Source organism: Cololabis saira, chromosome 21, assembly GCF_033807715.1.
Source record: "Cololabis saira isolate AMF1-May2022 chromosome 21, fColSai1.1, whole genome shotgun sequence".
Taxonomy (NCBI): Eukaryota; Metazoa; Chordata; class Actinopteri; order Beloniformes; family Belonidae; genus Cololabis; species Cololabis saira.
Genome location: NC_084607.1, coordinates 37,535,586 through 37,562,175, shown reverse-complemented (window position 1 = coordinate 37,562,175; position 26,590 = coordinate 37,535,586). Strand labels below are relative to the sequence as shown.

Genomic DNA, 26,590 nt, shown 5'->3' with positions numbered 1-26,590 from the left:
CCACTGTTTGGCTTAAGGCTTTTCTCCCACTATGGGAGTTTTTACCTGCCATTGTTTATATAATAATTGCCCGGGGGTTTATGTTTATGTTTATGTTCATGTTCATGTTCTGGATCTCTGGAAAGCGTCTAGAGACAACATCTGTTGTATTAGACGCTATATAAATAAAATTGAATTGAATTGAATTGAATTGAATTGAATTGAATTGAATTGGGGGAAAAGGACGTGGGCTAGGGAATAAAACAGTAAAATTGTAGCTCTACAAAAAATTAGGTAGCATTTTTTGATAAGGTAGCAAAAATTGATAGACAGACGCTATCGGGTTATGCGGTGGTAGCATTTTTCGACGAAGCAGCAGAAATCGACAGAACAGCGGCAGCGGCAGCTTTCTGCCAGTATTCCATGTGCGTAAGCACTTTTGGCCTTGATAACGTGGTGTGCATCCTCTCAAAACTGTAGTTGTTGCCGTTGCTAACGGGATGCTCTGACGCGGCTGCCGTGATGGGAAAAGTGACGTGAGGCTCAAGCACACCTGCACCGATCTGCACTCGCAGGGGGGGGGGGGGGGGGGTGTAGTGTAGTGTGTATGAGAGGATTTTCAGTAGTGTGTATGAGAGGATTTTAGTAGTGTGTATGAGAGGATTTTCAGTAGTGTGTATGAGAGGATTTTCAGTAGTGTGTGTGAGAGGATTTTCAGTAGTGTGTATGAGAGGATTTCACTAGTGTGTGTGAGAGGGAAAAAGTTTCAACTGTATGAGCAGATTTCACTAGTTTGTGTAAGAGTGTTTCAGTAGTATCTGTGAGCATATTTCAGTTGTATATGTGAGTGTATACATTTCCAGTTGTATGTATAAGAGCATTTCACCTGTGTGTATGAGAGATTTCACAAGTGAGTGTGAGAGGTTTTCAGTATAGTGTGTAAAAGAGTTGGATTTCATATGTGTTTATGAATGCTAATTCAGAATTATGTCCCTCACGGCACCTCATATATTTAAGCCCTTGCCTGTTTCAATGGCATGCTTCCTGTCATTATATCCCTTTATGGAGAAGGTTGCGTCTGATGATGATCTGAATTTTCTGCAAGCAAAACAAAATGCTGCGTCCTTTTCTACGGAGTACTCCAGCCAGTCCCTGTTTAAGAACCAGCTGGAGGAAAATTATCATTTTTTTTAACCAAACATTGTGACAGGGTATTTTTTTAAGACAACCTGTTTGGGGTTGTCTGTGCCGAGGTCACTCACTGATGCATCAGGCAGCTGTGGTCCCAATACTGCCCCAGTCGCGGGTGCACTTGACCTGCTGCCGGTAGCCTCCGCTCTGTGGCCGCTGCCGGGGTCTGGCTCTGTGGAGCTGCTAACGGGCTCCGGGTCTGGCTCAGACTGTTGTCCTCCGCTGGCAACATCAGGAAGTGTTGGTTTATCTGATTTGATCGTCGGTGGATTTTTAAACCACTTTCGTATATCCATAATGGCAACTACCGTATTGTCCCGAATATAAGACGGTGTTTTTTGCATTGAAATAAGACTGAAAAAGTGGGCGTCGTCTTACATTCGAGGTCTAGACGTTATACCCATTCACAACGCTAGATGGCGCCAGATATCTTTAAAGCGAATGCTAAACTTAACTCCCCAGGCCAAAGGAACCCCCGTCATGAAGAAGAAAAATAAAAATAGCAGTAGCATGAAGAAGAAAAATAAAAAATAGCGGTAAGAAAGAAAAGAGAAGAAAATAACAGAAGAGATAACAGAAAAGGAGAAACGTAGCGACAATCTGGAGAAAAGTGGGTGGAAGAAGTTATGATGCAAACTTCAAGATCATGATTTGAATGAGGCAAAATAACAGGCTTTTTCTCTCGAATATATTGTTATAATCATTTGTTTAAGATGTACTGTAATTATTTTCTGTATAAAAATTTAATTTGGTGTTTAAAAAGTATTTTTTCAAATTTGAGTCTTGAAAAAGGGGGTCGTCTTACAATCAGGGTCGTCTTATATTCGGGCCAATACGGTAAATAGAAAGCCAGCGAAAACTAGACCGCAGATTCATTTCATTCATTCGAATTGCGCGGTAACGGTTATTGACGTAGGCTACGTCATGACGTTTTGGCCGTTGATCAAACATAAACACACCATTCTTCCATTATATTTTTAATATTTTAGTGATAAAGAAAGCAACATTAGTATTTTTAACAAAAAAAGAATAAAATAAAGATTAAAAAAAAAATGTGTTTCTTATGTGCCCCCAGTGGGGGGGGCATACCCGTTGCTATGGACGGGCCCGGCCCCCTATGGCACGCCCATAGCGACGGGTATGCAGATACTTAAAATCAAATCAATTGGATCGGGGCCAAAAAAAACCTGATCGGGACATCCCTAATATCTAGTGTATATTCTAGCTGGAATAACACCGTCCAGCTGCAGTTGTTGATGATCTGTCCTCAATGTGGATGAGACGCTTTATCACCGGTAGTCTAATTATCAGTTTTGAATTAATATTATTTTCATTACGTTTTTTTCCATATGTTTGAACAGAAAGTTTGTTTGGTCACACAAATTTCCAAGGTTAAGTAAAACATTCTGAGAAAACAGCTAAACCTTTGGTTCAGCTTCATGAGTCATTATTATTTCAGTGTCTACAACCCCAGTTACAGTCCTGCTGGCAAGTAAGACAAGATTTTTTTTTTTTTTTTTTTTTTTTTTTTTACCTTGTCTGCACACATATTATTGATTGATACCATGACGGTAGAAACCAAAAGTGTATATATGTGCATTATTACTATATGTAATATATACATATATATACGCACACATATGCGTACACATACATAAATATACACATACAAACCCAGTGTTTTTTTTTTTTTTTTTTTTTGGGGGGGGAGGGGGTGGGGGGGGGTGGTGACGACATCCACTGCCAATCCAGGAAGCAGGAACACACGGAGACACACGTCAAGCACTGGAAATCTGCAACAAAAAAAAAAACCACAAACAAAGCACGAAACCGGCACGGAGCCATCCAAAACACGAACAGCAATCGACCTAAATCTTGAGATCTGATCGCAGTCTGAGCTAAGCTATCGCTACCGCTACCTAAACCCAAAAACTAGAGAGCCAGCATGCAGGTGAACAAGCCAGTGTGTATGTCTATGTGTGTGTGTGTGTATGTATATGATCATGCACGTGTGTGTGTGTGTGTGTGTGTGTGTGTGTGTGTGTGTATGCGTGTGACTAAATTACTATATGTGTGTGTGTGTGTGTGTGTGTGTGTGTGTGTGTGTGTGTGTGTGTGTGTGTGTGTGTGTGTGTGTGTGTGTAATAAACCAAACAAAGCAAAGTAAGACAAGATTAACCTATATAATTTTAAAAAAAAGCCACAAAGCTAGTAAATGGAGTTTGATCTCAACAAAATCCAACTGGGTCATTCTGACATTCTGGTCTATTTTGAACAAGAATATTGACATATATTAAGAATAGTACTTTTACAACTGAAAACTTGTAAAGATCATATACTTAAAAAGAAGTAAGGACAAAAACCTAAGGAAATTTATGTTTGGTAGAATATTTCTTTGTTGTAACAATGCTTTTTGGCTATAAATATGTACTGTTAGAAACTGTTTACTTCCCTTTTAAATGGTAACACTTCTGTCAGGAACATGCATTTGGGGAGGGGGCAGCAGAGCTGATGATGTGGATTGTGACCATAAAAAAATCTTCAAGACAAATCTGAGAAAACAAATCTTCTCTGCCTGGCTCCTCCCCTTCATGCTGGTCAGCAGCCTGGTCACACACTTCTGTGGGATGGCATCATATTCTTCAACCAACATCTGTCACAAGTCAGTCAACGTGGTTGTGTTGGTCACTCTGGTACGAAGAGCATGCCCATGCTGGTCCCAGCAGTCACTGGGGCTGAGGTCCCTCCTTATGATCCAAGTCCTGCTCAAGGTTTCTTCCCTCTTAAAGAGGAGTTTTTCTTGCTTCTGTTTGGCTTCAGGTTTGTCTGCTGCTGGAGGACCTTTTACCTGCTATTGTTTATGTAATAATTACTTGGGGATCATGTTCTGGGTATCAGGATGGTGCCCAGAGACAACTTGTAGTGCAATACTGTCACAGAGTGGTGGGTGTAGGACCCAAATGCAGGAGAGACACAAGAAAACAGGGTTTCAAAATGAAACAGGAACTAAATATCAAAACTGTGATAAATACAGGCTATATAATTCAAATTGAATTGAAAATATATATACAAATACATTCCAATTCAATAAAATTGTATTTATATAGCGTCTATTACAACAGAAGTTGTCTCTAGGATCTTTCCAGAGACCAAGAACATAACCCCCCGAGCAATTATCACATAAACATAACATAAACAGTTGCAGGTAAAAAACTCTCCTGCTCACACAGACACAATGGCCAACTAGTGCACTGCAGAGTGTATAAGCAGATGTAGACAGCAGACACTGAGGTGGGGGGGTGGGGGGGGATGTCAGCAAGCTTATAGCAAACATCCACACAGACAAGTGGAAGTAAGCAGCATGATCAGGGGGGGACCTTAAGCCAAACAGTGGCAAGGAAAACATGCTGAAGACCAGCTGGACAAAGCAGGAAACGAGAGATAGGAAAGAGAGAACGAAGAACAGAGAGAGGAGACACAGGTACAAAAGAGCAGATATATTAGTATCAATGATCCGTAACTGGAGAACTAAGAGTTCTATGTACATGTGACTGATACCTGGTTAGTTGGTGGACTACAGAGACCACTATAGAAACAGGTGTAGACAGCAGAGACAGAAGTGGTCACAGGGGGGACTGCAGGTCAGCATGCAGCTTTGGAAGGCCTGGCCTGTAAACATGTACAGAAGAGAAAACTACAAGAACAATGGAATGGAATTATGCTAATGAGATCCTTCCAAATAATAACTCTGGATGATGATCTGAAGAAAGGAAAGAGAAGAGAGACCACTGGCTCAACACACTAGAGTTTAAACTAACTAGAGGCTTTACTAAACACTAATGTTTTAAGCGTTTTAAGTGTTAGTGTCGCTCCATTGGCTACCCGTAAAATTCAGAATCCAATTTAAAATTTTATTACTTGCGTATAAAGCCCAAAACGGCTATTTGCAAGACCTGATAGTACCTAGCAACAGAAGATAGCAGAAGACCCGTCCTCCAAATCTACATTTGGATACTCTAGGAACTACGAGTAAACCTGCACTCTGAAAACAGAGAGCTCTGCCAGGAACATAAGGCACTATCAGGTCTTTCATATATCATCGTTTTGGTAAAACTGGCAAAACAAATACAAGATATGAGAAAAATGCAGTTTACCAATTAAACTAGTACAAAGGAACTTTTGCAAGTGCAAGTAGGTTGCTTTTAGGACGTCATATCAAGCTACCATACACAGTAAAGCTGTGATCTCATAATACCCTATCAATCAATCACCAGCAAATTTATATTTTCTCAGATATATGTGGCTATTAAACTTTCTGAGTTGGAAGTGACTTCAGACATCTCCAAAGCACAAAAATAACAGGTCTTCATGAACACTCTTCCCTTTTCAAAACCTCTTTTCTTTCTCAGTAATGTTTTCATCTCTGCTGTTGCATCTTCACACATAAGGTATAAAAATGGTTATATCTCCCACTCATTCTATTTTAAGCCAAACCTATATACATTTCATCTCGGGCTTGGAACCTTGTCCATTATTTTATTTCAGATTGAAGCCTAATAATAATAATAATAATAATCATAATAATAATAAATATAATAATTAAAAAAAAAAAATAATATTAATAATAATAATAATAATAATAATTAAAGCTGCAAGCAGCTTTTTGGCATCTATCGTCGTCACGGTAATGCTTTTGACTGAGAAAAGTAATGCGCACCGTCGCAGGATCGAGACGCACATTTTGATGTATAACACACCTGGGTGCACGTTAAGGTTTTGTTTCAAATACAAATGGTCTAACAGAGATGTATTATCTTATACAGCTTTAGGCACACAAGAAACACATTGGCGCAAAGTTTCAGTACTTCTGTTGAAGATTGACTTTTGTCCTTGGACTGCTGGCTGCTAATGTCATAGGAAAATGAAAATAGGAAAGGTACTGGATACATTTTACATAGACGTTTCTAAAGTGTGGTTTGTCACTTTGTTGTGTTTGCAGACAAAAAAAACGAAGATTACAATTATAGCGTATTTTTATTTAGACTTAAATGAAGCAATGTGTAAATACAAATCTCCAGAAACCTAATGAAGCTCATCTGTTCACTATCTTTGTCCTTATATTCTGTGGAAAGTACTCACACATGGACACACAAATACAGATTTACACTAATTGCCATCTTTGTTTTCCTTTCTTTTCCTCTCCACAATTAGTCCCATCTTTCTGGGGTCTGGTGAATTCTGCCTGGAACTTGTGTGCCATAGGGAAGAGGCAGTCCCCCATTGACATCGAAACCAGTCATATGATCTTTGACCCCCATCTGACCCCTCTCAAGCTGAACACAGGAGGAGGACGCAAGGTAAGGTCCAACATATTCAATTTACCCACTCACTCACTCACTCACTCACTCACTCACTCACTCACTCACTCACTCACTCACTCACTCACTCACTCACTCACTCACTCACTCACTCACTCATCTTCTTCCGCTTATCCGTTCCCGGGTTGCGGGGGCAGCAGCCTCAGCAGGGATGCCCAGACTTCCTTCACCCCAGACACTTCCTCCAGCTCTTCCTCCAGCTCTTCCGGGGGGAGTCCAAGGCGTTCCCAGGCCAGCCGAAAGACATAGTCTCTCCAGCGTGTCCTGGGTCTTCCCCGGGGTCTCCTCCCGGAGGGACATGCCTGGAACACCTCCCTAGGGAGGAGGGACATGCCTGGAACACCTCCCTAGGGAGGAGGGACATGCCTGGAACACCTCCCTAGGGAGGCGTCCAGGAGGCATCCGGTACAGATGCCCAAGCCACCTCAGCTGACTCCTCTCAATGTGAAGGAGCAGCAGCTCGACTCCGAGCTCCTCCCGGGTGACCGAACTCCCCACCCTATCTCTAAGGGAGCGTCCAGCCACCCTGCGGAGGAAACTCATCTCGGGCGCTTGTATCCGCGATCTTGTCCTTTGGGTCACTACCCAAAGTTCATGACCATAGGTGAGGGTAGGTGCGTAGATTGACCGGTAAATCGAGAGCTTCGTCTTTCGACTCAGCTCCCTCTTCACCACGACGGTCCGGTACATCGACCGCATAACTGCGGACGCTGCACCGATCCGGCTGTCCGATCCGGCTGTTGCGCCGCTCATACTGACTTATGAGCGGCACAAAGTCAAGCCTGAATTATGGTTCCGCGTTAAATCGACGCAGAGCATACGCCGTAGGGTACGGCGTAGGGTACGCGGCGACGCGCGCTGTACGGTGAGCGTCGCCGCGTACCCTACGCCGTAGGCTCTGCGTCGGTGCGCAGAACCATAAATCAGCCTTCAGTAGTAAACCAGAGACGACATGGAGTGCGAGAGAGAGCAGGAGCATGCGACGTTTAACGCCTGGAATTACAGACATCATTTTGAGTTTGACTCGGTCAAAAGTGATAAAAACATTCTCGTCCGCTGTAAAGTCTGTGTGGGAGACTTTAGAGCTCGTTGCGAGACCCCCGGATTTCTCCTCCCGCACTGGGGCTGCAGCGCCGGCTGCCTCATCAGACTCCAGCGGGAGAACTGCCGGTGGCCCCTCTGCTGCTAAACAGGTGAAACTAGATGTAAGACCAACGGGACTTAGTGCAGCTGAATTGAAGAAGTTTGTTGCAGGTTATATTGTAGTTCAAGTCAGAGAGAGCTGTATTTTGCCCGATGCAATGTGCATAAATTTAAGACTGAAAATAATAAAAACAAGTTTAAGAATAGACTGTTTCATTTACTTATTGTCATTTAATTTTATATGGTGGAATGTGCACAAAGAATAGAATTAAACTGAAAGTTCTATTGTTTTATATTGTTCCAGTAAAGTGTATTCAGGTTGTGCATAATGTTTTTGAAAAGTAACTAAGTAAAGTAACTAGTAATGTAACTAATTACTTTTGAAAATAAGTAATCAGTAAAGTAACAGGATTACTTTTTTGGTTCAGAATCAGTAATCAGTAACTAATTACTTTTTCAAACTAACTTGACCAACACTGCTAACTAGCCCATACAACTTTAGCAGTGGAAGCTTCTCTTTACTCATGATTGAGTTAAAAGAAATATTCAAGAAATTGAAATAACTTTATTAAACATCAAATACTTTCTCCATGGTTTCAAATGAACCAGAAATGAATGCTGATCCACAACTTTGTGTGCAATATTTTGCAGTGCTTCCCCCCATGCTTTACCTTTGAAGAACCCACCGTCTTTGACTGTTTTACAGTCACCTGACCTCAAACTGAAGATGTTACTATAGTACCATATCTTATTTGATTCCCAAGAAATTATGCTTTGCGTCATAAATCTTGGTTTCTCAGCATCCGTACTTTATGAACATTTGATTGTGAAAAGCTGCTTTGATTTTAACACAGAACAACGCATTGCTTTGATGTTGCATGTTCATGACCCCGGAGGGGATTTCCAAATTCAGTGTCATCATTCACTCAAAATAGGTTTACAGCTGGCTTAAGTCAGATATAACAACTGTAGGGGATTCATAACCCCCTACAGTTGTTATATCTGAATGTTTACGTCATCAACACTCATCCTCAAGCTTTTAAAAAGCTGTTTTTATTATTGCTCATTTGTCCGTCTTTGCGTCTATGATACAGTTCAAAATCAAGCTGAAAATGTGACTTTTACTAACAAACAAAACAGAGCCAAAAAACTGCAGCCAAAATTCACGAGCAGCACTTTCAAGCAGGAATGCTGCGCTGACATCCCGCCTGGTTTTGTAATCAAGCTTAAGGCTGAGCAGAGGGGAATTTTGGGAGGACACAGATCCACATTGAATGCAGCATGAAATAAAAACAACCTGGACAACATAACATATCCTCCACACAGCTCCATGGTAAACAAGAGCGTCTTCTTCTCAAGCTTCACTGACACAGACCGCTACGGACATCCTTTCTTCCCATAGTCACATGTGATAATGGCTCTGTGGTGATTTTGTAATACTGTCTGACTTTTAATCATTTCTCTTTGGTGATTATTGAACCGAAAACTAAATTGAAAACAAGGAAACAAAGAAAATTAAAGCTGCAAGCAGCGATGAACGGGCCCTCGCACTCACGTCCACCGCCCCCCATAAGCATATCAGAAATGACACCACCCACGACTGTCTATGTCAAACCATTCAAAAGTTATAGCAGAAAAAAGGAACAACCAACCAGAAGAAGGGGCGGGACTAATTCAGGCCAATGAAGGTCAAGGACTCATTACAGAGTCTGATGACACCACCCACGACTCTCTATGTCAAACCATTCAAAAGTTATGGCAGAAAATCGGGACAACCAATCAGAAGAAGGGGCGGGGCTAATTCAGGCCAATTATGGTCAAGGACTCAATACCGAGTCCCATGACACCACCCACGACTCTTTATGTCAAACCATTCAAAAGTTATGGCAGAGAAAAGTATTCTAGGGGGCGCTGTTGAGCCGTTAGGCAACGCCCATTAATGCAAACCATGAAATATCAAATTTATCACCAGGCCTGGCTTGCATGCAAAATTTGGTGACTTTTGGAGAACTATCAAATATGGACCAATCGGATGAAGGGGACCCGCGTTTTTTCGCGTCTAGCGTCGCCACGGTAACACTTTTTAAAGAGAAAAGTAATGTGTGTCGTCGCAGGACAGAGACGCACATTTTGATGTAAAAAAAACACAAAAATTTGCTGACAAAAAATTTCGTCATACAGCCAGGCTTGAACTCTCAACTTCTGGCACCAAAGACCACAATGCTGTGGCTGAGCAATGTCTCAGCTATACCTTTCACTTCGACTTACTGGTTTAGGAGAGACCAACATAGCGATAAAATGTCTGGAACTTTTTTTCCTAATTTTTGAAATATTTGTAAGGTATAAATATTAATAAAACACTACTATTTTTATTACTTTTCCTGTAACCATTCTACCGAGGTTCTAACCGGGCTGAGCACGGGTCTATTTCTGACGTCACCATATTACAGGCAGCTGATTGGTCGGGGAGCGGGGCCGCCATCACCCTACTCGCCACTGATTGGTCGGGGGGCGGGGCCGTCATCACCCTACTCGCCACTGATTGGTCGGGGGGCGGGGCCGTCATCACCCTACTCGCCACTGATTGGTCGGGGGGCGGGGCCGTCATCACCCTACTCGCCACTGATTGGTCGGGGGGCGGGGCCGTCATCACCCTACTCGCCACTGATTGGTCGGGGGGCGGGGCCAGCAGACGTTTGAATCAGGAAGCGGGACGCTCTATGTCAAACCATTCAAAAGCAGAAAATCGGGACAACCAATCAGAAGAAGGGGCGGGGCTAATTAAGGCCAACGAAGCTTAAGAACTCATTACAGAGTCCCATGACACCACCCATGACTTCCTATGTCAAACCATTCAAAAGTTATAACAGAATAAAGGGACAACCAATCAGAAGAAGGGGCGGGGCTAATTCAGGCCAATGAAGGTCAAGGACTCCATAAAGAATCTGATGACACCACCCACGAGTCTTTATGTCAAACCATTCCAAAGTTATAGCAGAAAATCGGGACAACCAATCAGAAGAAGGGGCGGGGCTAATTAAGGCCAACGAAGCTTGAGGACTCATTACAGAGTCCCATGACACCACCCACGACTTCCTATGTCAAACCATTCAAAAGTTATGGCAGATAAAAGTATTCTAGGGGGCGCTGTTGAGCCGTTAGGCCACGCTCATTAATGCAAACCATGAAATATCAAATTTATCGCCAAGTCTGGCTTGCATGTAAAATTTGGTGACTTTTGGAGAACTATCAAATATGGACCAATCACATGAAGGGGGGGCGCGTCTTTTGGCGTCTAGCGTCGCCACGGTAACACTTTTGAAAGAGAAAAGTAATGCGCGTAGTCGCAGGATGGAGACACACATATTGATGTATAACACACCTGGGTGCACATTACGGTTCGGTCCGTATTAATTGCCGAAGGAATGGCATAAATTGCGCCAAAATTATACAATTAATTCAAAATGGCCGACTTCCTGTCCGGTTTCGGCCATGGCTCCAAGAGACTTTTCTTTAAGTTGTGCCATGATAGAGGTGTGTAGCGATTTTCGTGCATGTACGTCAAACCGTATTGTGGGGCTTGAGGCACAAAGTTTTCCGGGGGGCGCTGTTGAGCCATTTTGCCACGCCCGTTAATGCAAACCATGAAATATCACATTTATCACCAGGCCTGGCTTGCGTGCCAAATTTGGTGCCTTTTGGGGAACTATCAAATATGGACCAATCAGATGAAGGGGGGGTGCGCTTGTTGGCCTCTAGCGTCGCCACGGTAACACTTTTGAAAGAGAAAAGTAATGCGCGTAGTCGCAGGGTGGAGACGCACATTTTGATGTATAACACATCTGGGTTCACGATACGGTTCGGGCCGTATTAATTCTCGAAGGAATGGCATATATTGCTCCAAAATTACGCGATTAATTCAGAATGTTCAAAATGGCCGACTTCCTGTTCGGTTTCGGCCATGGCGCCAAGAGACTTTTCCTTAAGTTGCGACATGATACAGGTGTGTAACGATTTTCGTTCATGTACATCAAACCGTATTATGGGGCTTGAGGCTCAAAGATTTTTCTGTCTGAACCAATCAGATGAAGGGTGGGCGCGCTTTTTGGCGTCTAGCGTCGCGACAGTAACGCTTTTGAAAGAGAAAAGTAATGCGTGGTGTCAGAGGATGGAGACGCACATTTTGATGTATAACACACCTGGGTGCACGTTACGGTTCGGGCCGTATTAACTGCCGAAGGAAGGCATACATTTCGTCAAAATGACACGATTAATTCAAAATGGCCGATTTCCTGTTCGGTTTCTCGACATGACTCCCAGAGACTTTTCTTTAAGTTGCGCCATGATACAGGTGTGTACCGATTTTCGTGCATGTACGTCAAACCGTATTGTGGGGCTTGAGGCACAAAGTTTTCCGGGGGGCGCTGTTGAGCCATTTTGCCACGCCCGTTAATGCAAACCATGAAATATCACATTTATCACCAGGCCTGGCTTGCGTGCCAAATTTGGTGCCTTTTGGGGAACTATCAAATATGGACCAATCAGATGAAGGGGGGGTGCGCTTGTTGGCCTCTAGCGTCGCCACGGTAACACTTTTGAAAGAGAAAAGTAATGCGCGTAGTCGCAGGGTGGAGACGCACATTTTGATGTATAACACATCTGGGTTCACGATACGGTTCGGGCCGTATTAATTCTCGAAGGAATGGCATATATTGCTCCAAAATTACGCGATTAATTCAGAATGTTCAAAATGGCCGACTTCCTGTTCGGTTTCGGCCATGGCGCCAAGAGACTTTTCCTTAAGTTGCGACATGATACAGGTGTGTAACGATTTTCGTTCATGTACATCAAACCGTATTATGGGGCTTGAGGCTCAAAGATTTTTCTGTCTGAACCAATCAGATGAAGGGTGGGCGCGCTTTTTGGCGTCTAGCGTCGCGACAGTAACGCTTTTGAAAGAGAAAAGTAATGCGTGGTGTCAGAGGATGGAGACGCACATTTTGATGTATAACACACCTGGGTGCACGTTACGGTTCGGGCCGTATTAACTGCCGAAGGAAGGCATACATTTCGTCAAAATGACACGATTAATTCAAAATGGCCGATTTCCTGTTCGGTTTCTCGACATGACGCCCAGAGACTTTTCTTTAAGTTGCGCCATGATACAGGTGTGTACCGATTTTCGTGCATGTACGACAAACCGCATTGTGGGGCTTGAGGCACAAAGTTTTCAAGGGGGCGCTGTTGAGCTATTTTGCCACGCCCATTAATGCAAACCATAAAATATCAAATTTTTCGCCAGGCCTGACTTGCATGCAAAATTTGGTGACTTTTTGGGCACGTTTAGGGGGGCAAAAAGGCCTTCCTTTTGTCAGAAAAATAATAATAACTAGAAAATTTCTGGAAATTTTGATATGGGCATGCCCTACCGCCCATTCGTCCCCTCTTGCTGCTTTGGTTTGGGGCTGCAGTGGTTGTGTTTAGGGTGGTTCTATGTCAGTTTGAGGTGTTTTTACGCTTGTATTTCATTCATTCCTGTGCTCCCAATAGTTATTAATGGGGCGCGCTTTTTGGCATCTAGCGTTGCCACGGTAACGCTTTTGACTGAGAATAGTAATGCCCATCGAGGCAAGATGGAGACGCATCTAACGATGTATGCCGTGCATGGGTGCATGTTCCGGTTCAGGCTAACAACCGCTAGCGGAACCGCTAACGGGACCGCTAATGGGATTGCTAACGGGACCGCTAACGGGGTCGCTAACTGGACCGCTAACTGGATCGCTAACGGGACCGCTAACGGGATCGCTAACGGGACCGCTAACGGGATCGCTAACGGAATCGCTAACTGAACCGCTAACGGGACCGCTAACCGAACCGCTAATGGGATCGCTAACTGAGCCGCTAACGGGATCGCTAACAACCGCTAACGGGACCGCTAACGGGATTGCTAACGGGACCGCTAACGGGGTCGCTAACTGGACCGCTAACGGGATCGCTAACTGGACCGCTAATGGGACCGCTAACGGGATCGCTAACAGGACCGCTAACAGAACCGCTAACGGGACCGCTAACACCAATAACACTACCATCCCATAATAAACACCTACCATCCCATAATAACACTAACATCCCATAATAACACTAACATCCTATAAAAACACCTGCCATCCCATAATAACACTAACATCCTATAAAAACACCTGACATCCCATAATAACACTAACATCCTATAAAAACACCTGACATCCCATAATAACACTAATATCCTATAAAAACACCTGCCATCCCATAATAACACCTATCTGTGTGTGTGTGTGTGTGTGTGTGTGTGTGTGTGTGTGTGTGTGTGTGTGTGTTCATCTAAGGTTAAAAGGTCAGGGTTCAGATTTCTCCATTTTCCAGGTTATACTATGAATTCTGTACTGAGTGAGTCATGTGACCAGTTCTGGGTCAGTCTAATCAGTACAGCTGAGCTCTGGTTGCTAGGGGCAACAAGAACCTGATACAGAGGGAGCGGGAATGACTCAGCTGGATTTTCGGTTGTGACAAACCTGAAATCACTCCACTTTGCGCTCAAACCGTAGCTCTTAGCAGAAAAACGAAAACATTTTGAGAAACGGAGAACCTACCAGATTATCTAAATGTTATTTTCATACAGATATTCCTTAAAATGTGTTAGTAACGGCAATTCGAAAACAAAAATGTGATTTTTTTTAAGAAAACTTCATTTAACATGGGAGTCAATGAAGAGAGAGACAGGAACTGGCGTGTCTGTTGGCTCCCCCGTTAAAATTTTGTGCACACCACGCCTGTCAAAGTCACATTTTATGAATCACAAAACCTATGTCTATATTCTGACCAAAAATTATCTGTCTACCTTTTACGGTTTGGCCGTGACCTCGAGTTACAAATAAGAAATCATGTTTTTTTTTCAGTGTAACTACACTCTAGCAAACTGACTCCCGTGCTCTAGATTTGAAAAAAAGTGATTTCCAGTCCTCGCTTGAGGGCTCATATCTTGAAAAGTGTACATTTTAGGAAAAAACAGTTTCGGGTTTGGAGAGAGAAGAGAAGTTTTCCTCCGTTTTGAAGTTTGAATGACGTTTCTACGTGCAAGTATGAGAAAGATACGTGACTCGGAAAAAAGGTGAATTTTGTCTTTTTTCTCGACATTTTCCCATCCGCTTTGAATGGCGCCATAGGAATACATGGGAAAATGCTCTCCCCATTAGTTTGGAAATTTGGAAATGTTTTTGCACTTCGTGCAAAAACTATTTGTGCCATCGCTCTGAAAATCCACAGGACTGTAGTTAAATTCAGGGTCTACAACTTTCTAAATCGGTTCAGAATTTTTCGAGCAACGGTGTGCGAGTGGTGAGGCCCCAAACTTCTCGCAATGCGTTCCGGATGGGGCAAAAAGCGCACGTTTGTGCACGTTGCGCAAAAACGTGCACGCCAATCGCTAATAAAAGTCATACCCATCGATTCCCGATTAAGGCGCACGTTTCTACGTTTTTACTTTTCGCGTTTTCTCAAAGCTGTAGGAGGAGTAGCCGGACAAAGTTTTTACGGAAGAATATATAATAAACTAGACAAAATTCCCGGGAAATTTTGAAGTGCCACGGACTACTGCCGGATGATCGCGGGGCTTATTTGCACCCCTGAAGGTCAAGGACTCGATACAGATTCCAATGACACCACCCATGACTCTCTATGTCAAACCATTCAAAAGTTATTACAGAAAATATAGAACCGCTAACTGAACCGCTAACGGGATCGCTAACGGGATCGCTAACGGGACCGCTAACGGGACCGCTAACCGAGCCGCTAACGGGATCGCTAACCGAGCCGCTAACAACCGCTAACAGAACCGCTAACGGGACCGCTAACGGGACCGCTAACGGAACCGCTAACGGGACTGCTAACGGGATCGCTAACGGGACCGCTAACGGGATCGCTAACGGGACCGCTAACCGAGCCGCTAATGGGATCGCTAACGGGACCGCTAACAACCGCTAACAGAACCGCTAACGGGACCGCTAACAGAACCGCTAACAGAACCGCTAACGGGATCCCTAACAACCGCTAGCGGAACCGCTAACGGGACCGCTAATGGGATTGCTAACGGGACCGCTAACGGGGTCGCTAACTGGACCGCTAACGGGATCGCTAACTGGACTGCTAACGGTACCGCTAACGGGATCGCTAACGGAATCGCTAACTGAACCGCTAACGGGACCGCTAACCGAGCCGCTAACGGGATTGCTAACCGAGCCGCTAATGGGATCGCTAACGGGACCGCTAACAACCGCTAACGGAACCGCTAACAGGACCGCTAACAGAACCGCTAACAGAACCGCTAACGGGACCGCTAACGGGATCGCTAACAACCGCTAGCGGAACCGCTAACGGGGTCGCTAACTGGACCGCTAACGGGATCGCTAACTGGACCGCTAACGGGACCGCTAACGGGATCGCTAACGGAATCGCTAACTGAACCGCTAACGGGATCGCTAACAACCGCTAGCAGAACCGCTAACGGGACCGCTAACGGGGTCGCTAACTGGACCGCTAACGGGATCGCTAACTGGACCGCTAACGGGACCGCTAACGGGATCGCTAACGGAATCGCTAACGGGACCGCTAACGGGATCGCTAACAACCGCTAGCAGAAACGCTAACGGGACCGCTAACGGGGTCGCTAACTGGACCGCTAACGGGATCGCTAACTGGACCGCTAACGGGACCGCTAACGGGACCGCTAACGGGATCGCTAACGGAATCGCTAACTGAACCGCTAACGGGACCGCTAACCGAGCCGCTAACGGGATCGCTAACCAAGCCGCTAACGGGATCGCTAACGGGATCGCTAACAACCGCTAACGGGACCGCTAACGGGATTGCTAACGGGACCGCTAACGGGGTCGCTAACTGGACCGCTAACGGGATCGCTAACTGGACCGCTAACGGGACCGCTAACGGGATCGCTAACAGGACCGCTAACAGAACCGCTAACGGGACCGCTAACACCAATAACACTACCATCCCATAATAAACACCTACCATCCCATAATAACACTAACATCCCATAATAACACTAACATCCTATAAAAACACCTGCCATCCCATAATAACACTAACATCCTATAAAAACACCTGCCATCCCATAATAACACTAACATCCTATAAAAACACCTGACATCCCATAATAACACTAACATCCTATAAAAACACCTGTCATCCCATAATAACACTAACATCCTATAAAAACACCTGACATCCCATAATAACACTAACATCCTATAAAAACACCTGACATCCCATAATAACACCTATCGTGTGTGTGTGTGTGTGTGTGTGTGTGTGTGTGTGTGTGTGTGTGTTTGTGTGTGTGTTCATCTAAGGTTAAAAGGTCAGGGTTCAGATTTCTCCATTTTCCAGGTTATACTATGAAGTCTGTACTGAGTGAGTCATGTGACCAGTTCTGGGTCAGTCTAATCAGTCAACAGCTGAGCTCTGGTTGCTAGGGGCAACAAGAACCTGATACAGAGGGAGCGGGAATGACTCAGCTGGATTTTTGGTTGTGACAAACCTGAAATCACTCCACTTTGCGCTCAAACCGTAGCTCTTAGCAGAAAAACGAAAACATTTTGAGAAACAGAGAACCTACCAGATTATCTAAATGTTATTTTCATACAGATATTCCTTAAAATGTGTTAGTAACGGCAATTCGAAAACAAAAATGAGATTTTTTTTAAGAAAACTTCATTTAACATGGGAGTCAATGAAGAGAGAGACAGGAACTGGCGTGTCTGTTGGCTCCCCCGTTAAAATTTTGTGCACACCACGCCTGTCAAAGTCACATTTTATAAATCACAACACCTATGTCTATATTCTGACCAAAAATTATCTGTCTACCTTTTACGGTTTGGCCGTGACCTCGAGTTACAAATAAGAAATCATGTTTTTTTTTCAGTGTAACTACACTCTAGCAAACTGACTCCCGTGCTCTAGATTTGAAAAAAAGTGATTTCCAGTCCTCGCTTGAGGGCTCATATCTTGAAAAGTGTACATTTTAGGAAAAAACTGTTTCGGGTTTGGAGAGAGAAGAGAAGTTTTCCTCCGTTTTGAAGTTTGAATGACGTTTCTACGTGCAAGTATGAGAAAGATACGTGACTCAGAAAAAAGGTGAATTTTGTCTTTTTTCTCGACATTTTCCCATCCGCTTTGAATGGCGCCATAGGAATACATAGGGAAAATGAGCTCCCCATTAGTTTGGAAATTTGGAAATGTTTTTGCACTTCGTGCAAAAACTATTCGTGCCATCGTTCTGAAAATCCACAGGACTGTAGTTAAATTCAGGGCCTACAACTTTCTAAATCGGTTCATAATTTTTCGAGTAACGGTGTGCGAGTGGTGAGGCCCCAAAGTTCACGCAATGCGTTCCGGATGGGGCAAAAAGCGCACGTTTGTGCACGTTGCGCAAAAACGTGCACGCCAATCGCTAATAAAAGTCATACCCATCGATTCCCGATTAAGGCGCACGTTTCTACGTTTTTACTTTTCGCGTTTTCTCAAAGCTGTAGGAGGAGTAGCCGGACAAAGTTTTTACGGAAGAATATATAATAAATAAGCCTGAGCAATAGTATGAGTGCCTCGTGCTGCGCACGAGGCACTCCTCCTCCATTGAGCTTGCGCAGCTCAATGGAGGAGGCGTGCCACGTGGCGCAGCCGTGGCACTAATAAGCCTGAGCAATAGTATGAGTGCCTCGTGCTGCGCACGAGGCACTCCTCCTCCATTGAGCTTGCGCAGCTCAATGGAGGAGGCGTGCCACGTGGCGCAGCCGTGGCACTAATAAGAAAAGGGAAACCTTTTCTAGATACTAATATATCGCCTTCATTTTCATGTTTTTCCTCGTTTTTCCGGCCGTGTTTTAGTTTTTGGGGATTTTTTTTTTCCACATCCGAGCGGGGTCATGCTGTACACCCGCTGGTGCGCAGTGGGACTTTTGCGACTTTAGCTTGTTAGCAACATTGCCTTTTGGGCCATTCTGGACGATTGCAATATGGTCATGCCATTACTTGGCATGCCCATAACTAGAAAATTTCTGGAAATTTTGATATGGGCATGCCCTACCGCCCATTCGAGCCCTCTCGCTGCTCTGGTTTGGGGCTGCAGTGTTTGTGTTCGGGGCGTTTTTATGTCAGTTTGAGGTGTTTACGGTTGTATTTCATTCATTCCTGTGCTCCCAATAGCTATTAATGGGGCGCGCTTTTTGCCGTCTAGCGTCCCCACGGTAACGCTTTTGACTGAGAAAAGCAATGGCCATCGAGGCACGATGGAGACGCATCCAACGATGTATGCCATCTATGGGTGCACGTTCCGGTTCAGGCTACGTTAACGGATAGGTTTTTTTTCCACCATGGTTTTAAAAAACCCATCCGAATGAATGGGGCCATTTGGCATGGATTTTACATTAAACTTTCCTTAAATCACAGCTTCACGAAATTTTAATACGTTGAAGGTCACAGCGTGCCGAGTCAGGGAACATTTGTATGATGTCTCTACGATAATCTGTTGCCTAGCAACAAGCGTCCAAAGTCAAACGGAAATTAAAAAAAAAATGAAAGGTCAATATCACAAAAACTTAAAAAAATGGCATAATGAGGTTCTAGGCTCCGTTAGTGCCAATCGGGCCGAGTGTTTGAAAGTTTGAACTATGTCTCTACGATAAAGTCCGGCCGAGCAATAAGCGTCTGAATTTTCGCCTTTTTTTTGGCTTTTTGGCATCTAGCGTTGCCACGGTAGCACTTTTGACTGAAAAAAGTAATGCCCATCGAGGCACGATGGAGACGCATCCAACGATATATGCCATGCATGGGTGCACATTGCGGTCCGAGCAGTATTAACAGATTGTTTATTCACATGCTCTCCCATACAAATGCATAGGTTTTTGTTGCCATGGTAACAAGCCCCATAGGATAGAATGGGACAATTTGGCTTTAATATCTCAAAAGCTGTAAACGACAGCGTAATGAGACCTCAGTATGTTGTAGTCCACATCAACCTGAGTCTTTTAACGTTGGAACAAAGTCTCTGCGATACCGCGTTGCCGCGCAACAAGCATCCGAAGTTCCGTTAGCATCAAAATGAACAATGTGGAATATCTCAAAAACCGTAATAGCAAGCATGACGAGACTAAAATATGTTGCAGTACAAAGCGTCCCGGGTTTGTCAATGTTGTAATGATGTCTGTACGATAAACCGTTGCCTAGCAACAAGCGTCCAAAATAAAATAGATTTTTTTTTTAAATTGAAAGTTAAATATCGCAAAAACCGTAATAAGTAGCATGATGAAGTTTTATGGTCCTTTAGTGACTATCGGGCCGAGTGTTTGAAAGTTTGAACGATGTCTCTACGGTAAAGTTCGGCCGAGCAATAAGCGTGGGAATTGTCGCCTTTTTTTTTGCTTTTTGGCAACTAGCGTTGCCACGGTAACCCCTATTACGGAGAAAAGTAATGCCCATCGAATCACGATGGAGACGCATCCAACGATGTATGCCATGCATGGGTGCACGTTGCGGTTCGGGCCGTATTAACGGACGAAAAAAAGTGCGGAATAAGAATAATAATAACTAGACAAAATTCCCGGGAAATTTTGAAGTGCCACGGACTACTGCCGGATGATCGCGGGATGCACCCATGAAGGTTAAGGACTCGATACTTAGTCATTTGACACCACCCATGACTCTCTATGTCAAACCATTCAAAAGATATTGGACTATAACGTATCGGCCAATCAGAAGAAGGGGCGGGGCTAATTTGCACCAATGAGGGTCAGGGACTCGATACTTAGTCATTTGACACCACCCATGTCTCTGTATGTCAAACCATTCAAAAGATATTGGACTTTAACGTATCAGCCAATCAGAAGAAGGGGCGTGGCTAATTTGCACCAATGAGGGTCAGGGACTCGATACTTAGTCATTTGACACCACCCATGTCTCTGTATGTCAAACCATTCAAAAGATATTGGACTATAACGTATCGGCCAATCAGAAGAAGGGGCGTGGCTAATTTGCACCAATGAGGGTCAGGGACTCCATACTTAGTCATTTGACACCACCCATGTCTCTGTATGTCAAACCATTCAAAAGATATTGGACTTTAACGTATCAGCCAATCAGAAGAAGGGGCGGGGCTAATTTGCACCAATGAGGGTCAGGGATTCGATACTTAGTCATTTGACACCACCCATGACTCTCTATGTCAAACCATTCAAAAGATATTGGACTATAACGTATCGGCCAATCAGAAGAAGGGGCGGGACTAATTTGCACCAATGAGGGTCAGGGACTCGATACTTAGTCATTTGACACCACCCATGTCTCTGTATGTCAAACCATTCAAAATATATTGGACTATAACGTATCGGCCAATCAGAAGAAGGGGCGTGGCTAATTTGCACCAATGAGGGTCAGGGACTCGATACTTAGTCATTTGACACCACCCATGTCTCTGTATGTCAAACCATTCAAAAGATATTGGACTTTAACGTATCAGCCAATCAGAAGAAGGGGCGTGGCTAATTTGCACCAATGAGGGTCAGGGACTCGATACTTAGTCATTTGACACCACCCATGTCTCTGTATGTCAAACCATTCAAAAGATATTGGACTAAAACGTATCGGCCAATCACAAGAAGGGGCGGGGCTAATATGTATATATAATATACAAATGTAAATATTTATATGTATAATAATAATAATATACATATATATCCCATGAACCTGTCCCCAGCAGGACTGGGGATCATGTAAGGTCAGGGTTCAGATTCCTCCATTATCCAAGGTAAAGTATTATGAAGTCTGCATTGACTGTGTCATGTGACCAGTTCTGGGTCACATGACCCGGAAGTATGGTAGTGTATATTGTATTGGAATGACTCAGCTAATTTTTCGGATTTGACAAGCCTCAAATAACTTCACCTTGTAATCAAACTGTAGCTCCTAGCAAAAAAACAAAAACATCGTGAGAGAGACAGAACCCGGAAGATTCTGACAATCTTAATTTTATTCAGATATTCCTTAAAATGTGTTAGTAACGGCAATTCGAAAACAAAAATGAGATTTTTTTGAAGAAAACTTTTTTTAACATTAGAGTCAATGGAGACAGAGGCAGGATTTGGCATGACTCTTGGCTCCCCCGTTCAAATTTTGTGCACACCACGCCTGTCAAAGTCACATTATTTGAATCTCAACATCTATGTCTACATTCTGACCAAAGATTATATTTCTAGCTTTTACGGTTCGGCCGTGAGCTCGAGTTACAAATAAAAATTATGGTCATTTTTTCAAAGTCTCTCGCACTCTGATAAATTAGAACCGCACTGAAGATTTGACAAAAAAGTGATTTCCAGTCCTCGCTTGAGGGCTCATATCTTGAAAAGTGTACATTTTAGGAAAAAACAGTCTGGGGTTTAGAGAGAGAAAAGAAGTTTTCCTCCGTTTTGAAGTTTGAATGACGTTTCTACGTGCAAGTATGAGAAAGATAGGTGACTCAGAAAAAAGGTGATTTTTTTTTTTTTTAACCTCATCCCACACACAGTGTGAAATGCTGCCCCATACAAATACATGGTCCCCATTAGTTTGGAAATTTGGAAATGTTTTTGCACTTCGTGCAAAAACTATTCATGCCATCGTTCTGAAAATCCACAGGACTGTAGTTAAATTCAGGGCCTACAACTTTCTAAATCGGTTCATAATTTTTCGAGTAACGGTGTGCGAGTGGTGAGGCCCCAAAGTTCACGCAATGCGTTCCGGATGGGGCAAAAAGCGCACGTTTGTGCACGTTGCGCAAAAACGTGCACGCCGATCGCTAATAAAAGTCATACCCATCGATTCCCGATTAAGATGCACGTTTCTACGTTTTTACTTTTCGCCTTTTCTCAAAGCTGCGGGACAAGTTACGCGCCGAAGTTTTTACGGAAGAATATGGAATAAATAAACTAGACAAAATTCCCGGGAAATTTTGAAGTGCCACGGACTACTGCCGGATGATCGCGGGGCTTATTTGCACCCATGAAGGTCAAGGACTCGATACAGATTCCAATGACACCACCCATGACTCTTTATGTCAAACCATTCAAAAGTTATTACAGAAAATATAGAACCGCTAACTGAACCGCTAACGGGATCGCTAACGGGATCGCTAACGGGACCGCTAACGGGACCGCTAACCGAGCCGCTAACGGGATCGCTAACCGAGCCGCTAACAACCGCTAACGGAACCGCTAACGGGACCGCTAATGGGATCGCTAACGGAACCGCTAACGGGATCGCTAACGGGATCGCTAATGGGATCGCTAACGGGATCGCTAACGGGATCGCTAACGGGATCGCTAACGGGACCGCTAACCGAGCCGCTAATGGGATCGCTAACGGGACCGCTAACAACCGCTAACAGAACCGCTAACGGGACCGCTAACAGAACCGCTAACAGAACCGCTAACGGGATCGCTAACAACCGCTAGCGGAACCGCTAACGGGACCGCTAATGGGATTGCTAATGGGACCGCTAACGGGGTCGCTAACTGGACCGCTAACGGGATCGCTAACTGGACCGCTAACGGTACCGCTAACGGGATCGCTAACGGAATCGCTAACTGAACCGCTAACGGGACCGCTAACCGAGCCGCTAACGGGATTGCTAACCGAGCCGCTAATGGGATCGCTAACGGGACCGCTAACAACCGCTAACGGAACCGCTAACAGGACCGCTAACAGAACCGCTAACAGAACCGCTAACGGGACCGCTAACGGGATCGCTAACAACCGCTAGCGGAACCGCTAACGGGACCGCTAACGGGGTCGCTAACTGGACCGCTAACGGGATCGCTAACTGGACCGCTAACGGGACCGCTAACGGGATCGCTAACGGAATCGCTAACTGAACCGCTAGCGGAACCGCTAACGGGACCGCTAACGGGGTCGCTAACTGGACCGCTAACGGGATCGCTAACTGGACCACTAACGGGACCGCTAACGGGACCGCTAACGGGACCGCTAACGGGACCGCTAACGGGATCGCTAACGGAATCGCTAACTGAACCGCTAACGGGACCGCTAACCGAGCCGCTAACGGGATCGCTAACCAAGCCGCTAACGGGATCGCTAACGGGATCGCTAACAACCGCTAACGGGACCGCTAACGGGATTGCTAACGGGACCGCTAACGGGGTCGCTAATAACACTAACATCCTATAAAAACACCTGACATCCCATAATAACACTAACATCCTATAAAAACACCTGACATCCCATAATAACACTAACATCCTATAAAAACACCTGCCATCCCATAATAACACTAACATCCTATAAAAACACCTGCCATCCCATAATAACACTAACATCCTATAAAAACACCTGTCATCCCATAATAACACTAACATCCTATAAAAACACCTGACATCCCATAATAACACTAACATCCTATAAAAACACCTGACATCCCATAATAACACCTATCGTGTGTGTGTGTGTGTGTGTGTGTGTGTGTTCATCTAAGGTTAAAAGGTCAGGGTTCAGATTTCTCCATTTTCCAGGTTATACTATGAATTCTGTACTGAGTGAGTCATGTGACCAGTTCTGGGTCAGTCTAATCAGTCAACAGCTGAGCTCTGGTTGCTAGGGGCAACAAGAACCTGATACAGAGGGAGCGGGAATGACTCAGCTGGATTTTTGGTTGTGACAAACCTGAAATCACTCCACTTTGCGCTCAAACCGTAGCTCTTAGCAGAAAAACGAAAACATTTTGAGAAACAGAGAACCTACCAGATTATCTAAATGTTATTTTCATACAGATATTCCTTAAAATGTGTTAGTAACGGCAATTCGAAAACAAAAATGAGATTTTTTTTAAGAAAACTTCATTTAACATGGGAGTCAATGAAGAGAGAGACAGGAACTGGCGTGTCTGTTGGCTCCCCCGTTAAAATTTTGTGCACACCACGCCTGTCAAAGTCACATTTTATAAATCACAACACCTATGTCTATATTCTGACCAAAAATTATCTGTCTACCTTTTACGGTTTGGCCGTGACCTCGAGTTACCAATAAGAAATCATGTTTTTTTTTCAGTGTAACTACACTCTAGCAAACTGACTCCCGTGCTCTAGATTTGAAAAAAAGTGATTTCCAGTCCTCGCTTGAGGGCTCATATCTTGAAAAGTGTACATTTTAGGAAAAAACTGTTTCGGGTTTGGAGAGAGAAGAGAAGTTTTCCTCCGTTTTGAAGTTTGAATGACGTTTCTACGTGCAAGTATGAGAAAGATACGTGACTCAGAAAAAAGGTGATTTTTTTTTTTTTTTAACCTCCTCCCACCCAAAGTGTGAAATGCTGCCCCATACAAATACATGGGAAAATCTCCCCATTAGTTTGGAAATTTGGAAATGTTTTTGCACTTCGTGCAAAAACTATTCGTGCCATCGTTCTGAAAATCCACAGGACTGTAGTTAAATTCAGGGCCTACAACTTTCTAAATCGGTTCATAATTTTTCGAGTAACGGTGTGCGAGTGGTGAGGCCCCAAACTTCACGCAATGCGTTCCGGATGGGGCAAAAAGCGCACGTTTGTGCACGTTGCGCAAAAACGTGCACGCCAATCGCTAATAAAAGTCATACCCATCGATTCCCGATTAAGGCGCACGTTTCTACGTTTTTACTTTTCGCGTTTTGTCAAAGCTGCGGGACGAGTTACGCGCCGAAGTTTTTACGGAAGAATAAATAAATAAACTAGACAAAATTCCCGGGAAATTTTGAAGTGCCACGGACTACTGCCGGATGATCGCGGGGCTTATTTGCACCCATGAAGGTCAAGGACTCGATACAGATTCCAATGACACCACCCATGACTCTCTATGTCAAACCATTCAAAAGTTATTACAGAAAATATAGAACCGCTAACTGAACCGCTAACGGGATCGCTAACGGGATCGCTAACGGGACCGCTAACGGGACCGCTAACCGAGCCGCTAACGGGATCGCTAACCGAGCCGCTAACAACCGCTAACGGAACCGCTAACGGGACCGCTAACGGAACCGCTAACGGGACCGCTAACGGGGTCGCTAACTGGACCGCTAACGGGATCGCTAACTGGACCGCTAACGGTACCGCTAACGGGATCGCTAACGGAATCGCTAACTGAACCGCTAACGGGACCGCTAACCGAGCCGCTAACGGGATTGCTAACCGAGCCGCTAATGGGATCGCTAACGGGACCGCTAACAACCGCTAACGGAACCGCTAACAGGACCGCTAACAGAACCGCTAACAGAACCGCTAACGGGACCGCTAACGGGATCGCTAACAACCGCTAGCAGAACCGCTTACGGGACCGCTAACGGGGTCGCTAACTGGACCGCTAACGGGATCGCTAACTGGACCGCTAACGGGACCGCTAACGGGATCGCTAACGGGACCGCTAACGGGACCGCTAACCGAGCCGCTAACGGGATCGCTAACCGAGCCGCTAACAACCGCTAACGGAACCGCTAACGGGACCGCTAACGGAACCGCTAACGGGACCGCTAACGGGGTCGCTAACTGGACCGCTAACGGGATCGCTAACTGGACCGCTAACGGTACCGCTAACGGGATCGCTAACGGAATCGCTAACTGAACCGCTAACGGGACCGCTAACCGAGCCGCTAACGGGATTGCTAACCGAGCCGCTAATGGGATCGCTAACGGGACCGCTAACAACCGCTAACGGAACCGCTAACAGGACCGCTAACAGAACCGCTAACAGAACCGCTAACGGGACCGCTAACGGGATCGCTAACAACCGCTATCAGAACCGCTTACGGGACCGCTAACGGGGTCGCTAACTGGACCG

At 44.7% G+C, this 26,590-nt stretch overlaps 1 protein-coding gene across 2 annotated transcripts in view; it reads left to right on the top strand.

The window, feature by feature from the left end:
• LOC133421789 (carbonic anhydrase-related protein 10-like) overlaps positions 1-26,590 on the top strand; it is a 198,388-nt gene that overhangs the window by 74,914 nt on the left and 96,884 nt on the right. For both annotated transcript variants that reach the window (XM_061711551.1, XM_061711552.1), the window contains one exon: positions 6,382-6,527. In XM_061711551.1, the coding sequence (XP_061567535.1) occupies positions 6,382-6,527 (146 nt within the window). The remainder of the gene's footprint in view (positions 1-6,381; positions 6,528-26,590) is intronic.